General features: G+C 39.0%; 1 protein-coding gene across 1 annotated transcript in view; it reads right to left on the reverse strand.

Moving 5' to 3' along the window:
* LOC118821554 (ras-related protein Rab-37-like) overlaps positions 1-16959 on the reverse strand; it is a 58374-nt gene extending 41415 nt beyond the window's left edge. The window contains exons 1-2 of the mRNA XM_036590226.1: positions 16708-16959; positions 339-449 (exon numbers count right to left, since the gene is read on the reverse strand). Coding sequence (XP_036446119.1) covers positions 339-449; positions 16708-16860 — 264 coding nt within the window. The 5' untranslated portion in view covers positions 16861-16959. The remainder of the gene's footprint in view (positions 1-338; positions 450-16707) is intronic.
* Between the last annotated feature and the right edge of the window lie 425 nt (positions 16960-17384).

Genomic DNA, 17384 nt, shown 5'->3' on the forward strand with positions numbered 1-17384 from the left:
TCACTGGATTGTAGCAGTTGCTCAGTATTATTTTAAAGTTGTAAATCATGTGAGGGTGGTTTGATGCTGACGCCAACAAAGGGCAATCACTGTACGCATCATTATTCTGTTATGTGCTTGATTGCAGTTTTCCGCACAGTGATTATACACAACAGAGCTCAGCTCTTCATCCGCTTATGCTCTACCCTTTCAAAGAGAACACCGCGAGCCAACGGAGGTCTCGCTGTTACTTCTGATGGAGCCGAGTTCTGCCTCATAGAGTGAAGTTGTGACATCTAGTGGTGCTTGGCTTTGAGGGCAGCTCACGCAGTTCTGCTGCTGCCAGGATGGATACTCACTGTGAAGCCAATGCCAACAGTAGCAGAGAAGGAACCAGGGATGAATTTGCCTTGGTCAAACTGCACCAGTAGTGAGGTCTTCCCAACTCCACTGTCTCCTACCAGTATGGTCTGTGATGGACAAAGATAAACCAGTCAAATTAATAATACTATATTTGCCTAGAAGGCAGCTCTCAGGCATCTGCATATATCTGATAGAACTGCACACAATGTCTGTAAAGGATGTGTTAGGGTCAGAATAGTCAGCTCATCAGTTAATATCTTGAAACAGTGGTCTGGGAATAGCCACTTCAGCACTTGAATCATCATGCAGATAGACTATAGATCAGTTGGATCTCTGTATGGTACAGCAAAATGTCAAATTTTAAATTGAAAAATATTTAATTAAACACTTTCAACTCCCTTTACTTTACTTTTCCTTTAAGGAAATGAACAAAAACAAAATATTAGGTGGCACAAGTAAAAAAAGGCTTTACAATGGCTGTCTATGTGTTGGGCTAAAGAGAGAAAATCACAAAATACAATATTTTGCCAAAAAAAAAAATACTTAGTCCAAAAACAGTACACAGATTGTAAGAAGAAAAGTTGGAAAAACAGCACTTACAGGTTTATACCCAATTCTTACTGTATTACTGGAATGAAAATGTGGTCACCTAAATTGGAAAATGTTAGCTATCTGGCTTCTTTTTATTTTCACCAGCTTAAAAAAAGAAAACAAACCATTTTAAAACAGCTCTTTCCTAGAAAACTCACCTCTAAGCAGCTGCAGTTTTTATTAGTACCTCTCACCTTTAAGGTACATCATCAGAAGGGGGTTTTCCTAGATTTTAATTTGAAAAACTCCTCTAGAGACTACTATACTGCTCCAGGAGGAGAGCAGGCATATTTACATCAGATGTAGTCATGGCTACATTTTTTTTATTTTGGCTTTCCTTTCAGGCTGGATTGGTATAGAACCTTTACATCATGTGGAGGTTCTCAAGTTGTTCACACTTGCACATCTCATGTAGGAAAACAGTTCTTGAAAGATCATGCTCTGAAAGGTTCTAGGGAATCAAAAGTGGTCTCTTCCATTCATGCACAGTTTTAAAGGGGTGGCCAGAGGGGCCAGTGCCAGCCCAAAATTTCTGCCATGTCATTGGTTTCCGCCTCACTGTGGATCAGGTGTTTGCACATTTAAGAGGAGAGTTGTTTTGCTATCTGTCACTGCTGGTAAAATTTTCTAGAACCGCCACTGCTTCTATGGCATCACTATGACGTCGTCTTTGACTACTCTATGCCTCTTATTTTGAGTGTGAGGTTGGTCAAAACTCCCTGGGAAACCTGTTTGTACTGTTGCTTCACCGTGTTTGTGGGCCCCCTGGTGGCCAGTGTCCTGGGCTGTAGCCCTTTGGGTCAATATGACCTTAGAACGTCAGGACCTGGGTTGGGAATCAGTGCCTTATCAGATTTGTAGATAAAAGTTGCAAGCAGGTTCCTCACAGCACTCTCATTTTAGCATAATAAATAATCTAGGCAAATCACATGTTAATGTTTATGTCGTGCTCCATAGCCAGTGTTTGTCAAACAAATGACATCTCTCTCTCTCTCTCTCTCTCTCTCTCTCTCTCTCTGCCCCTCTCCTTCACCCATGCCAGAGGCTCCCCAGATAAGGATCTCTACCCCATCACACCGGGTCACGCCTTGGCTCCGCGGGGCGCAGAAGCCTTACGTGGGCGTCATCCGTCTCCCGTTGCCATGGTTATCCCATCTACAGTTGGCCCCGGCAGCTGGCCGTGGGGCTGCAGACGCACGCGTCGCTCTTTTGTTGACATTTATCACCTCCAGCCAGTCACAGTCTTATCTGCCACATCCGAAACGCATCCTTCTCTCCCCACTACTCAACATGCTCTCAGAGCTCAGATCTGAAAACTCCTAATCCTCATGCAGAGTAGGCGTTTCATTGCTTTGGTCTCTCTCTCTCTCTCTCTCTCTCTCTCTCTCTCTCTCTCTCTCTCTCTCTCTCTCAGCTCACGCAGAGATGATGTTATTTCTGGCATCTCTTCCGTTTTGTAGCATGTCACTACGGGTGCAGTTTATAGATATTTGATGTGGCAGGAAGGAGTGTCAGAAATAAGAGCGGTGTCTGGAGTGTTGTCATAAAAGTACCTTCAAGACTGATAGGAATACCACAAAGCAGTAAACGGCAGGGCCTCGCCTGTTAAGCTCCTCAGAAGCACCTTCACCGTGTAATACGATAAATGAGATGGGTCCCAAGCTCCTTGTGGTCGCAGGAGCCCACCATGAGACCACAGACATCCAAACTCAATTACTTTTTCATATCAGCATCATCTAACTTTAATACCATTTAAAACCCTCATCACTCACTTAGCAGGTGAAAGAGAACACAGGATGAGACCACTGAGTGAAGGAGGGGGAGAAAGAGTGGATGGTTGCCATAGCAGCACATCACAGTTTCCAGGCAAGACCTCCAGCACAGGGATTTCTTAATTTCAGCTCTCCATCACGTAAACGTGACAAACAAGCTCACGTGATCCGCAGATGATGGGAACCATTACCCTTGTCTGCTGTCTCCTACACAAATTTCAGCTTCAGCTAATGAACATCGGTCTCCTGTGTCATCCTAGCAGAACTAAAGAGTCCACATAGAATGGCATTGTTTTAAAGGTTGTGTGGAAGCAAATGGAGATGCTTACAGAAGAATTAATGTACATTTTCCTTTACAGTGCTCTGAAATATAAAGGCTCCTAAATGGTTCTCGGTTTGGCTGGACAGTTCCAGAACAAAGCTTTCATTAGTAGGGAACCTTTACCTAGGACACAAGCGATGTTTCCAAACCTAATCTTTAGCATAAGATTCACTGCATTTTCACTGTTAAAATACTGTAAAATTAAATGTTCATTATTCGTTTTTTGAAAAAAGTTTAAATGCATGTAAATAAACTGTACGTATACTTCATTTTAACACTGCTGTTGTTAATTTACAGAAATAATATGTACATTTACAAAAACAAATGACATCTCACAGCATTTATTGCATTTATTTGAATGCTTGTTAGTGTTTTTATTATGGAAAAAAAACTGTGTCAGAATAACAAGTTGGACTAGTGAAACTGATGAATTACAGTAAAAGGCAGTATTTCTAAGACATTAAATGAATGTCATTTATTATCACTGAAAAACATATTTTTACTGTTAATTAACAGGTTTTGTCTTGCACCCCTGCTGACAGACTTCTTACCATTTTAACAGATTTTTTTTTACAGTGCAAGGGATGCACCAGTATGGTCACTGTGGGCTGATGCCAATATTCAATGTTTTTCATGTGCGTATCTGTTGCTGCAGATGCACATTTGAGCCCTTCCAGTGAAAAACCATATATCAACCATTCAACCCTTTTTTGGATGATCAGTTATTTTGTCTTCTATTTTACTTGGCACAATCTTTTACATTAAAAAGCCAAAAATGCTTTATTTACATGACCCATAGTGACCAATATATTTAAATACAGGGCATCAAACAATGCCGTACCATGATCATATGATTTTTCCCAAAAAATGACACATATACTGTGTGTACGAAATACCCCCTGGCATTCGGGGGGGTCCCATGTTGGCTCGCTAATCCAGTGTTGGCTGGCTGCTCACTCTTTTGGAAATGCTCTGTTTTAGTTTGGTAACATGGTCTTTCACACATCAACTGAGATCCTCTTTTGTCTTTGGTTTGAGAATTGAGTAACAATTTATACTTTCCTCCAATCTCTTGGGAAAATTTGTGCAAGTTTTCAGATTTGCAAATATGTTACAATTATGTCAAGTTCCTGGGCATAGTTACAGTTTCTGCACACTTCAAAGATGGTTTTTCAAGAGTTCTTTAGTAAAGAAAGTAGTTCTATATAGAACCATTAACACTCAAAGAACCCTTTGCATGATTAAACAGTTCCTGGCATCAGGAAATTCTTCTTCAGATTGATGGAGAATGTGTTGTAGATGGTTCTATACATAACCTTTTTGAAAAAAGGTTCTATAAAGCATCAAAAAAAGTTCTATTATTACAAGCTTGACATTGTAACAGTAGAAGAACCATTTTTGGTGCTATATAGAAGTCTTTTCAAAAAGGTTATATATAGAACCATCTACAACACATTCTCCATCAATCTGAAGAACAACTTCATGACAAAAAAAACCCTTTAATCATGAAAAGGTGTTCATGGTTCTACATAGAACCATTTTCTTCACTAAAGCACCCCTGAAGAACCCTTATTTGTAAGAGTGTAGGCAATGAAGGACAAACTGGGTGAACTAGTTTGCTACAGGCAGACCAATGCTGCATCACTAGTTAGTTAAGAATGCCAGTGACAGAAACTGGCTGATTGTGGGTGAAGCATGTTAAACAATGACCTCTCCCTCAATTTATATCTGAGTGTCTATTTTCCCCTAATGGACAGCATAATGTCATAATAAGTTTATTTTAAGGGACCCCCCAAAATGTAGATTTTGAGACATTTAGGGGGTCCGAGAGGTTAATCATGGACCCCCTGTATTTCACACCTTGTATGTATTGTTTTTTTTGTTGAAATGTCTCTTGTAAAATGCAGAAATCTATCTGAATTAACGTTACAGGGAAATCAAGCATTTGTTTCCTTACTTCTTTTTTGTAAGCGGTTATCTGCTGATACTGATATGATTCCAGTATTGTTGTGCATACCTAGCATGAGAATAATGTTGTACCACAAACTCTTTTCTTTTAAGAGAAATACTTCAAAGTTCTGAGGAACATTGTTTGAACATTGTTATTCCAAGGACAAATGTTTGAATGATGCTAAAAATGACCATTATGTAATTATCCAGCAAATAAAAAAAAAAAACAAGATTGAAATGAAAATGAAATACAATAATAGTATTATAACAAGTGGACGAACACACAAACTTGATAACTCAGTTATACTGGCTATGGACGAACCACATCAGCCTTGTGACTGGCAAGGACACTGCTTACAAGATTAGAACTGCGCAGTTTACACTGAAAAAGAAGAACTTTGGCAAAATACATTGGCCATTTGGTGGATGTTGGAAAGTTATTCACGTTTTATTTATTATCCACCCACAAGAACAAGATTAACCTACTTAAAAAGAAAACATGGGTTTAGGCTCAGCTGTAAGATTGAGTTGAACAAATGTGACAATTGAGAACTGAAAATCAAATCCATCAGTAAAGCAGAGTTGAAGTAAAATTGAAACTATTTGAGTAAAGTTCAAATATAAAATAATATAAATATAAAATGATATTGTCTAATATTGTCCACATTTTTAGCCCCTTTAAAATCGGTTTTGGTCAAACCCTACTTTACATTATGGGGAGGTACTTCATACGACCCATATCAAAACTTGCCCGTATAGAAGAAAAAATGAGCTTGATGTAGTCATATGCAAAAGTCTGAACATAAATATGGCATTTTACTGCACAATTTACTGCACAATTTGTATTTATTTGTTACCTAAAATATTAAATGCTTAACTTTTGCACAGGCTACATTTTTTTCAATATGTTACATTTAGCATATTAACAGTAATTGTGCATTAAAATGTGCAGAAGTGTGTTCTCTGTAGAAGATGTATTCACTTATTTTCACTTGGAAAATCAGCAAAACAGTTTGACCAAGGGCATACAAACCTTTGCATATGACTGTAAATGTGTTAAACTTGTACAGTTCACTCCCCACTTAGTTTAGCCCCTCCCACTCACACTGAAGTAAGAAGTGCTTCAGCCTGGACTGAATTTATGATTCAAGCTGAATACAGGGCAGCCAGTCAGAACAGAGATAATATATGTTTCAATCTTATAGGCACAGCAACAAAAACAGCCTGCTTAATTCTAAGGTTGGTAGAAGTTGGAAAGTCATGCAGGAACAAATAAAACCTCATTTCCAAAAAAAAGGACACTGCACAAAATGTAAATAAAAATAGAATGCAATGATGTACAAATCATTTAAACCCAATTGAAATTGTCATTGAAAATAGTACAAAGACAACATATCAAATGTTAAAACTGAGAATTTTTTTTGTTTTTCTGAAAAATATAATCGATTATATTTTATATATTCATTTTGAATTTAAAAAATTCAAAGTTGGAACAGGGGCAACAAAAGACTGGTAAAGTTGTGTAATGCAGAAAAAAACAACTTGTGGTTAATTGGCAACAGATCAGTAACATGACTGAATCTTTCAGAAGTAAAAATAGGGAGGGGTTCACCAATCTGTGAAAGACTGTAAATAGTGCAAGAATTGAATAATAATAATAATAATAATCATAATAATAATAATAATAATAATAAGATAGTAAATACATCAGGGATTTCATCATCTACAGTATATAATATCATTGAAAAATAGTATGCAAGCGACAAGGCTGAAAACCAGTATTGGCTGGCTGTGATCTTCCAGCCCTCAGGAGGCGCTGCATTAAAAACAGACACAATTCTGTAGAGGAAATCACTGCGTGAGCTCAGGAACACTGCCAAAACCATTGTCTGCAAACACAGTTTGTCGCTGCATCCACCAATGCAGGTTAAAACTCTCTGCAAAGAAGAAACCGTATATAAACAGGATCCAGGAACACCGCCACCTTCTCTGGGCCTGTGCTCATTTAAAACAGACTAGTGGCAAAGTGGAAAAATGTAATTCAACTAATCAAAATTTTTAATTCTTTCTGAAAATCATAGACGCCGAGTCCTCTAGGCTTAAGAGGAGTGAGACCATCTGGCTTGTTATCAGCGCACAGTTCAAAAGCCAGTACCTGTGATGGTACAGGGGTGCATTAGTGCACATGGCATGGGTGACATGCACATCTGTGAAATAATGCTGAATAATATATACAGTTTTTGGAGCAACATATGCTGCCATCCAGATGATGTCTTTTTCAGAGAAGGCCTTACTTATGTAAGCAAGACAATGACACAGCACTATCTGCACATATTACAACAGCATGACACCATAGTAAAAGAGTCTGGGTGCTAAACTGGCCTGCCTGCCAGTCCAGACCGGTCACCCCCTAAAAACATTTAGTACTTCAGAAAACGAAAATTATGACAAAAGAGACCCCAGACTGTTAAACAGCTGAAATCCTATGTTAAACAAAAATGGGAAAACATTTCACTTTCAAAACTGGTCTCCTGAGTTCCGAAACGCTTACAGAGTGTTGTTAAAAGAAGAGGTGATGAAACACAGTGGTAAACATGACCGGCCCAACTTTTTTTGGATATATTTTTCAAAGAAGAATAAAATTTCTCTATTTCTCAACATTTGATATGTTGTCTTTGTACTATTTTCAATTGAATATACAGTTTACATGATTTGCATATCATTGCATTCTATTTGTATTTATATTTAAAATATTTTAAACAGGTTAAAAAGATCAATAAATAAATAAATAAATAAACAAACAAATATGCCATATGGGCCTTTTACATTTAAAAAAAGGTTCATCACACTCACACAGCTCATATCTAAAAACAGTTATTTAAGAGAACTAAAGATGATTCTTCTATGGTATTGCTCCAAAGAACCACTACTTGGCACCTTTATTTTTGACAGTGTACTTGCTGTGACCTCTTTCATGAGTTCATAAAGCTGGAATAGCTCTAAATGCTAAAGAGACAATTTCTGAAATGAGCAATGAATTACGGTGCCAGACTGACAAAGGAAACCCAACACTATAACTGTGTCTGACTGGAAATGACTTTTGGATGGCTGTCCCTTGGAGAAACAAAGCAGACACTAAGCAGCCTCTGCCCAGTTTGATAAATTCTGAAGACCTTTACTCAGCCTAACACAGCACTATTCATAGCTTCATCTGAAGAACGTTCACTGGTAACATGGTATCAGGTTCTATGAAAGGACCTCGAGCCACATCCCTTTACAGAAGATAAAACAAACGCAAAAACAAAGATGATGACTCTCGCTGTGAGAGGATAAAGAGTTTCATGTCTCATCTTTCTTTAATAACCTCATTTCCTCTCCTCCGTCCTCCCCATGCCTCCACAAACATCCGGAAATAAAGTGGAGAAACGCAGCCATTAAAAATGGAAATGACAAGAGGAAGACATGAACGTGTACCACAACACTAATGCAGCCTCTCCACAGAGGACATCTCTGATTGCTTTACTGTTCACAGGAAGGAAAAGAGAACTCAAGTTACCACAACGAAAGACAACAGAATGCAGTTACAGTGCTACAGCTGCAAGAGGGAGTTCTGAGTGTATATACTTCACACACTTTAAGTCCACAAGTTTTCAGATACCCCTTCTAATCAGAATCTACTTTAAGGTGCACCCACAGGCACATGTCACTTGTATATGTTTCATAGAAAAGCATTGCTAATAGAATGGGATGCTGTGAAGCAGCCGGGCATGAGCCTAAGGCCAACATGCTCAATGCCAACCATCAGCTAGAGGGGTATGAAGCCCCCCAGCACTGGGCTGAGTAGAGGAACTGTGTTCTCTGGAGTGATGGAGCTCTATCCAATACCTTTGAGATGAGGTGACATAAAGAACTAATCATCCAACGTGTTCCAACATCTACAGTAAAGTCTTCACAGAAATTTAGATGCTGTTACTGAAACAACGAAGGGAACAAACTCACTTAATAACCTGCATGAGCAAGTGTCCACAAACTTTTGGACACCTAAGGCGTTTTTCCATTGTTTTCCATCTAAAACGAGAACTGGCCCAAACGAGAACCAACAGGAACTTATGGTTTTAGTTCTAGCTCATTTTCCACCTGTTTGAGAGACATTTGGAACCATCTTAATAACCACGCTAGCATCTAATCTGGATAATTAGCCATCTTGCTTGCTAGTTAGCTTAACTTTTTAGTTGATATGAAACAATGTGCTGCACTGTTCAAGTTTCTCCTTTAGAGAAACTAACACATTATCTTGCTCACTATAAATTAACACTAACAGTTAGTTGGAAATAACGTAGTACACTTTTCTGTGCTCAGTCTCAAAAATGTCTACAGTTACATAGAATCGTGTAGAGTCAAACAAAAACATTTCATTGCTGCTTTCAAGTGGTGTCCGAAATATTGTATTTACAATGTGAGCCCATATAAATGCAACTACAATGCTGTATTTACTGGTGGGAAACTAGAATTTTTCAACTAGGCCTAGATTCTGAGTTGGGAGAGTAAACAAAAAAGCAATGGTGGCAAATGATAGTTGTACTGTAAACCAGTTGTGTTTCAGTTGTTCAGGAGCCAAACATGAACATGAACACTGCAGGCTAAAATCATCCACACACAAAAATACACATTGGGCATGTGATGCTTCTAACTGGATAAAAACATTACTTCCCCTGCTTTTCATTTTTTGCTGTGATGCTAAATAAATGTGCTCTCTTTAATGACAGAAAAACAAAGTTAAACAATAAAGCATTATTCCCAGCTTGTCCATTTTGTTTCTAACCAAAACCGCTTAAGCACAAATCACCTTGTACTTATGACCTTGGAAGCTGTAAGTAGGAACTTCCAAGCAGGACTGGAACACAGCATGTGAGCCCTAGCATAAATGCTAATAGCATAAGCGTTAGCTACCAAACAAGCTTTTGTTTCCTTAGCAAACCCATTACAAAGTATTAGTTCTAAAGTCAGCAATAGACACATCATACTATTCTAGTTTACAGTCTGGTGCACTTTGTCATGGCTTTACACGGTGAAACTTTCATGCAGATGTTGTAAGTTGGCTGCAACCATTAGACAAAGCAATTCAAAAACATGCATATACTATATCATTCTCACTATAAAGTCATCTGCAAGATAAAATGTACACATTTGCAGTATTTTTATCCTCTTTGTATATTTTTCCAGCTGTCATTGCTGTTCTTCATTTCTATATTTATGTCTTTCATTTTATCTATGGTTCTCCTTGTTTCTACACTCACTGTCTATTTTATCAGCTCCACTTATCATATAGGTGCACTTTGTATTTCTACAATTACAGACTGTAGTTCTTCTGTTTCTCTGCATACATTGTTAGCCCCCTTTTACCCTGTTCTTCAATGGTCAGAACGCCACAGGACTACCACAGAGTAGGTATTATTTGGGTGGTGGATCATTCTCAGCACTGCAGTGACACTGACCTGGTGGTGGCATGTTAGTGTGTGATGTGCTGGTACGTGTGGATCAGATATAGCAGTGGACAATGATTGTAGCTTCAAGGAGGTGGTTTTAATGTTATGGCTAATCAGTGTGTATATGATGAGCTGTTAGCATTAGCTGGCTAACACAGCTGGTTACAGAAATATTAACATTGAAAAACTCCTGTTTGTTGTCATAACTCAGGAACTTGACAAAATGGGAAACTACCAATCACTCATATAGGGTCTCTTTTTTAGCAAGCCTATAAGCCATCTTCTATTTTATTTTGTTGTCAACTGAACTGGTGAAATCAGTGGTTTGAAAGTATGTTGTTTGATGCGATCATGTGGCACGCTACTGCCATTTTGATCAGCTGTTTCATGAAGCTTCTTTCATGATTGACATGCTTGTGACTGTTATGGTTTCAAATGAGTTGCAGTAGGTATTACATCATGCAACCCAAGTGCAATTTAGTTCCATGTAGGTCATGTAAGTATAGTTTCAAGCAACTATAGCTGCATGAAACTGTAAAGCCAGCTTGGCGACTTCGTCATTACCTCTCATCATTGGCTTCAGCTGCAAGCATAACCAGAGAATGTGAAGTGAGCAGAATTGCCATTCAATAATGTCTTCAGGGTTTGTCAAACACTAGAGGGCGCTCCCAAGCGAGTCCAAAATAAATGGGCTCCTTTCACAGTTCGTAAATACGTAATCAGGTTATAGGGCTTTCTAACAGTGCCTCATGTATGTTCATGATGTCAGTAAGCGTGAACGGCTTTGCTCGGCCAATGAGCAGATCAGCTCACTAACTAGTACTCAACAGCAGTGATGCTAGCATCCTAAAGCCCAAAACCTGCTTGCTGTAGAATAATGGAAAGATACTGGGAGGTTTTCCTATATTTTTTTAACGGAATACAGTCTTCTATTTTCTGAAATGAAATGAAAGTCCTGCACAGACGTTTAGAAACAAGTTTTGCAACTTAGCTCCATCCACACCCACTCATTTGAGCCCTCATGTACTATTAGGTCTTGCTGGTACCAGCTGGAACCTTTGGTACTAGACTGATGACCACTGGAAAAAGCACTATCTTGTACTTTGTGCAGTGGAAAAACACCTTTAAAAACAAATGTGTTTTTGCCTTGGATGAACAGAAAAACCTAGAACATTATGTAAATATTTAAACTTTAAAAAGGTTCTTCACTCTCACATCTCATTTACCAAAAAAAGAGATTCTTCCAAAAAGCATCTGTTAAAAGATTCTTCTACTGTGATGCTCAAAACAACCTCTTTTGGCACCTTTATTTATAAGAACGCAGTGTTAATGGCTTGGAGTGTCAGTGAAGTATTGCTGACTCTGCTGATTTCTTTCTGTCTGGTAACAAAGTGAAGCTTTGCTCGCTGTACATTGTTCACTTCTCTCTGCTCTTGCCTCTATACATTAAAATGATACTTCATGTTTGGAGTGGTGCCAACCACATCGTTCTTTATATAAAACCCCTCACTGTCTGTCAAGCTTAGAGCGTCCTTGTCTGGCATCTTCACTTACAGCCAACAATGCAAAAGTAATTTTTATCCAACCTGTCTTACTGCAGCACCAAACTAATTATGTAGCTCTTGGAGACAGCAAGGTGCAAATTACGGAGAGTGAAAACAACTTGCAGACTGTCAGAGCCAACCTAAATAAAGAATAGTACACCGAGGAGCAGTTTTCCAAACACAGATTAAGTCTAGTTACATTCAGCCCTGCAAATTACTCTGGTAATGGTGATTTATCCTTTGGAAGTCCTGTGAACATTCTTAAAAATAAAGGCGCCAAATTGGTTCTATACCAACTAAAGGTTTCTCATAGAACTGTATGTCCAAGCCAATTACCGTTTTGGAGTGTAATCCAGAACTACAGTTAGTCAGCGTCGATAAAATAGCTCTGCGGATCAGATTACTCCAGCTTGATTCCTACACTTTTAGACAATGCGGTTCTTCTTGGGTTCTTTAGTACGCTGAATGTTTATTCAGTGCTGTGCAAGAGTCAAAGACCACCCTTCATTTAATTAATTTACAGCCAAAACAGCCATTAAGAACAAGTTTTTCACTTTTAAGCAATGGAATAAACAGAAAACACATGTTTAACTGACAGGCCCCAACTTCAAAGTTCAGTCTTAGAAGTTGGTTGCATTTTCTGCTAATCCAACTAAAACACATTCAGTGATATTGAGGTCTGGACTCTGGGGTGGTCAGTTAATTTTTCTGAGAATCCCAGCAGCTTCTTTTTTGCATTTGCAACTATTCTTCTGTTTTGTCTATTTCCTTTTCTCAGTAAGGGCTTCTTGACAACTACACATCCTTTCAGACTCATAGTGTTGTTTTCTTTTCACAGGGGAAGCATGAACAGCAACATTTGTGGATTTTTTTCAGAAAGAAAGAGTGCAGCTAGACTTCCTCCTCTCTCTCAAAGATAAAAGCTTTTAAATGCTGTTTATCTGATGGGGACAGTTTTGGTGTTTTGCCAGGTCTTGCACGGCTGTTTGGCGCCCTGTTTTCTCTGGGTTTTTAAGGCACCATAGAATGGGAAACTGTGTTTACATTAACATAGTTGAACAATGAGAGTTTGTACATGGAACTAACGGACGGTGAACGTCAAACACTTTTGTCTCCTCCTTCAAATAAAAATCCAGCATTGTTAAAAGAGGATAGCAAAACAGGCCAATTCAAAAACCCTAAACTGTTACGTGACAGTCTTGACTCATTAAAATGAACAGCACAGAATATCACCACCAACACATATACATGGTTTTATGCTAACATGACCAACTATTTAAAGTTTTGAAGTCCTTCTTACTGCACTTGTAACAATATCTGTGGTGATATGTGCTTGCCGCTCTGCATAGCCATGTCTCCTGCTTGTTGGTAGCAGGACATTACAATATTTAATCCCCAAAATTTTTATACACCAGCCCTCATTCTAGACCAGTTGGAAACAATGACAACAGAGCAACAGCAATGAAAACGGTGGACTATTTACAGAACTTGTACCGTTACAGGCTGTGAAGCGGATGTCAGCACTTTTCATACCCTTTCTAAGTGACCAAACTATGGGTATGGCTGATGTTTGTCTTTGAACAAGGCTGAAGTTGGCTTCCTATTTACCAGCTTCTTAATCGAATGTTCTGTTCTGTTCTGTTAAATACTACAGCTTGTACAGGTGCCAGAACGTAACTGCGGCACTGTTTAAGATGGAAAATGGTACAATTTTTGTAAATAGATCACCATTTTCATTGCTGTTGCTCTGTTGTCGTTGTTTCCTGCTGGTCTAGAATTTCGGCTGGTGAATATAATCTTTGTGGGTTAAATATTGTAGCATTCCAATACTGACTACAGATGAGCAGGAGACATGACTAAGTGGAGCGGCGAGTGCGTATCACCACAGGTATCTTGTAGCAGCACTGCTGTGTCTGATCCACTCAGACCAGCGCAACACACACTAACACACCACCACCACATCAGTGTTACTGCAGTGCTGAGAATGATCCACCACCCAAATAGTACCTGCTCTGTGAGGGTCCATGGGGGTCCTGATAATGTTATGCCTGATCGTTGTATGTGGACATCAGAGAACAATGTAAAATGCTGAATTCATGCATTCTATGACATCTTTAGGATTTAGCTTAAAAGAACCATTGGAATGCTAGAAAAGTTCTTAGCAGTTCTTTTTATGTGTGACATTCTAACCATACTTAAGGCTCCAAAAGATTCAAAATTGTCAGTTGTTATACTCTCTATTACATTTATTATTATTATTATTATTATTATTATTATTATTATTAGTAGTAGTAGTAGTAGTAAGTGTTACTGTATATACTGTGTAATATGATCTCCTTGATTGAGAACCTAATGTATATGGTTCTTTAAAGAACTACTAAAAACTGAATGGCACTAAATTGAGTTCTGCTATCTTTTCAAGCACTGAAACCTTTTTCTTATTTCCTTCAAATGTACAGTTCACCACAAATCTTCACTTTCCTCAGTAATTGGCAGTACACTGTCTTTATGACTTGGGGGCGTTGAGATTTTTAAGTGCAACAAAGTGGAAAGTAAAGGTGTGAGTGTGACAAAACACTTGAATGTGGATGTAAAAGGAGGTTGTTTGTGTGTTTGAAAGAGATAGATGTTACCTCAGTGTGATTCTCACCAAAGCATGAGTCACCAAAGCACGATAAAGTCACAACAAATTGAGAAAAAGCGCATGAGTCACGGTTCTGGTCTGACGAACACAACATAATGCCGCTGTAAAGCCTGTATGACAACACTCTCACTGCTGCTCCTTCACCCCCTGCTGCGTTTGTCATTGAGGTATTTTTCTGCTCGCTCTTAAAAGGAGAAGACGGAAATAATAGGAGCGATCAGTCATGCCTTGTAGAGCTCCACCTTTTGTCCTCTCTGGTAGAAGGGCACCTCGCAGTGGGTCTCCAGCATGTTCTGTGAGGTATGAGTAATGCTTCCTGCCTATTATAATCAGCCTGCCAGGTATCCACTGTGACAGCACCATCCATTCAGGGCTTTGAGAGCGGAGACTGGCAGACGGAAGTGAACGGGATCCCTAAAGGCTGGGACTTCACACAGCCATTCATTAAAATCCTCTGTGACATCTTACTCATCCCTTTTTTTGGCACTTGTAGAGGCGTACTTAGATACCACTTGCCTAGTACAAATCAAAGTGCCAAAAAGAGTTCTATGCCCAAAACACAGAAGAATCACTCAAAGGATGGTTTTTGTAAATAAGAGAGAGAACCTTTGTAGCCTCTTTCCATTGGCCCCCATATGTCTATTCTGCAAGTGGAATAAACATTAAATTTAATATTTTTAATTAATATAACCAAATCAAGTACTTTTCCCCTGAAACTCTATTATCAAATGAACTAGGACACTGTTCTCTGAGTCTGTGTTGAGCTGCTAGTGAGCAATGAGGGTGAAAGAGGAGGGGTGAGAACCTCCTGCTGTGAAAACATTCATACCTCTCCACAAAGACAACCATGCCTTAAACGGGTAGCACAACCGAAAAAAGCTGCCACAATAAAATAGTTTTTAAACACACTAAAAATATTTATAACTGTTGACTTCCTTGCTCACATAAGAAGCCAGAAATCTAGTTTTTGGCTTCTGGATTTAAAATCATGGACATTTCCATCTAAACTAATTCCATTCATGTTATTAAAGAGAAAAAAAAATGCAAAGTTTTACATTGTCTTAAATGCCTGCAAAGGTTCTTCAGAGGGATGCAACAGAACAGTGGTTCTCAGTCCTGCTTCTGGATTACCTGGATCTGGTTCTGTTGTGGTGATTTCCCTGATCTAATACAGCCACTGCAACTCAAGTTCAGGAAGGGCTTATTGATTAGTTCATTTGTTAAAGCAGGTGTTTAAGATCACTGATAAGTGAAGAGCAGAGGTTCTCCAGCACCAGGATCGAGAACCACTATGATGGCTTCCTAAAGAAACTTTCAATGGATGATTCTTCAGAACATTGTAAATGAGATGTATAAGTGTGAAAAACCTTTGAAGTAGGAAAACCTCCACATAATGGAAAGGTTATTCCAATTTAAGGTTTCTCCAAGAACCGTACATCCAAGAACCACTTGGGAACCATTTTTTAAGCATGTATTTGGTTGGACATTAAAACAGTACTCTGTAGTTTCACATAAGTTGGCATATATATTACCATAATTACTCTAGAGTTTCTCAACATGATCTAGTTGCTGCAGTGTCTGCCCATTGGTTTCTGTTATGTTGTTATATTTTTCAAATCAACAGGTTTTCTCTTCTTTTACTGTAAGTAAAGGGACTAGAGTCAAAATAACTGTCCCAGGTAATCAATCTTATGACAGATAGAAGTTGAAAAACACTGGAGTTTCCTTTAATAAAGGGTTAAAGCCTGAAAGTGATAACAGAAGAGCAATCTAGATGATGTCACCAACAAAGAGGATGAAATAAAACCCCAATAAAAGGAATTAGAAAGTAAATTTGAGTAGAACCGAGTTCAAAATGCCTCATAAATATACTTGTGTATGAGTAAAATTGTTATAAAGCTACTCAGAAAAGTACAAATCTATTCAAATTTAACTTAAGAGCTCATTATCTCTAATCAGAGTTACAGTAAGTGGCCAGTTGTGTCCAGAATACCACATTACCACATTTATTAAGTCGAATAAGAAGCTTTACATACATGCAGGCTGCATTACTGACCTTATGCATGAGCTCTTCATCGTAGGTCAGAGTGGTGCTGGACTGGGTCTGGCTCTCTTCCGTGTCTGTGTCCATAGCGGATGACCCGTAGGCGCTGTCCGGGTAGAGGGTCTCTCCGTGGTCAGCTGCCTCAGACTCCGTCGCGTGCTCCATGTTTGATGTGAAGTGCCTTCCTCTCTGTCTCAGTAAGCTAAAAGGGTTTTCATAGTCGTCGTGGCAACTTTGTTCCTCCTCCTCCTCCTCCTCCTCCTTCTCTCCCCTGTGTCGCTGTCTCTGTGCAGCGCAGCCGCTTCTCCTCATCTCAAACGCTGACTCTACAAATCCTCGCGCTTGGCTGGAAGCTCCAGCTTCCTCCTGGAGGAGGAAGTTTCTGCAGAGCTCTATCAAATTTTCAGGGATGGGGAATCCTCCTCCGGGATGGAGCGCTCATCCTGACCGTGATTTAGAGGAACATCAGGTACATTCAGCACCACGGAGAGCGCTTTCACCACCCGCCTCTGTTCACACAGAGGAGAGGAGAGAACAAAGCCACACTCCAACAGATCTACTGTTACTTCAGTGCAGTAATTAAAGTGTAGAGTAGGGTGAATTTTGCCAAAGGGGAACACTTTTAGACATATTACTTCCTCCAGCACTTCAAATCAAGGGAAGGAAAACAAAATATGTAAAGAGAAAAA

This window comes from Colossoma macropomum, unplaced genomic scaffold (genome assembly GCF_904425465.1).
Source record: "Colossoma macropomum unplaced genomic scaffold, Colossoma_macropomum, whole genome shotgun sequence".
Lineage (NCBI taxonomy): Eukaryota > Metazoa > Chordata > Actinopteri > Characiformes > Serrasalmidae > Colossoma > Colossoma macropomum.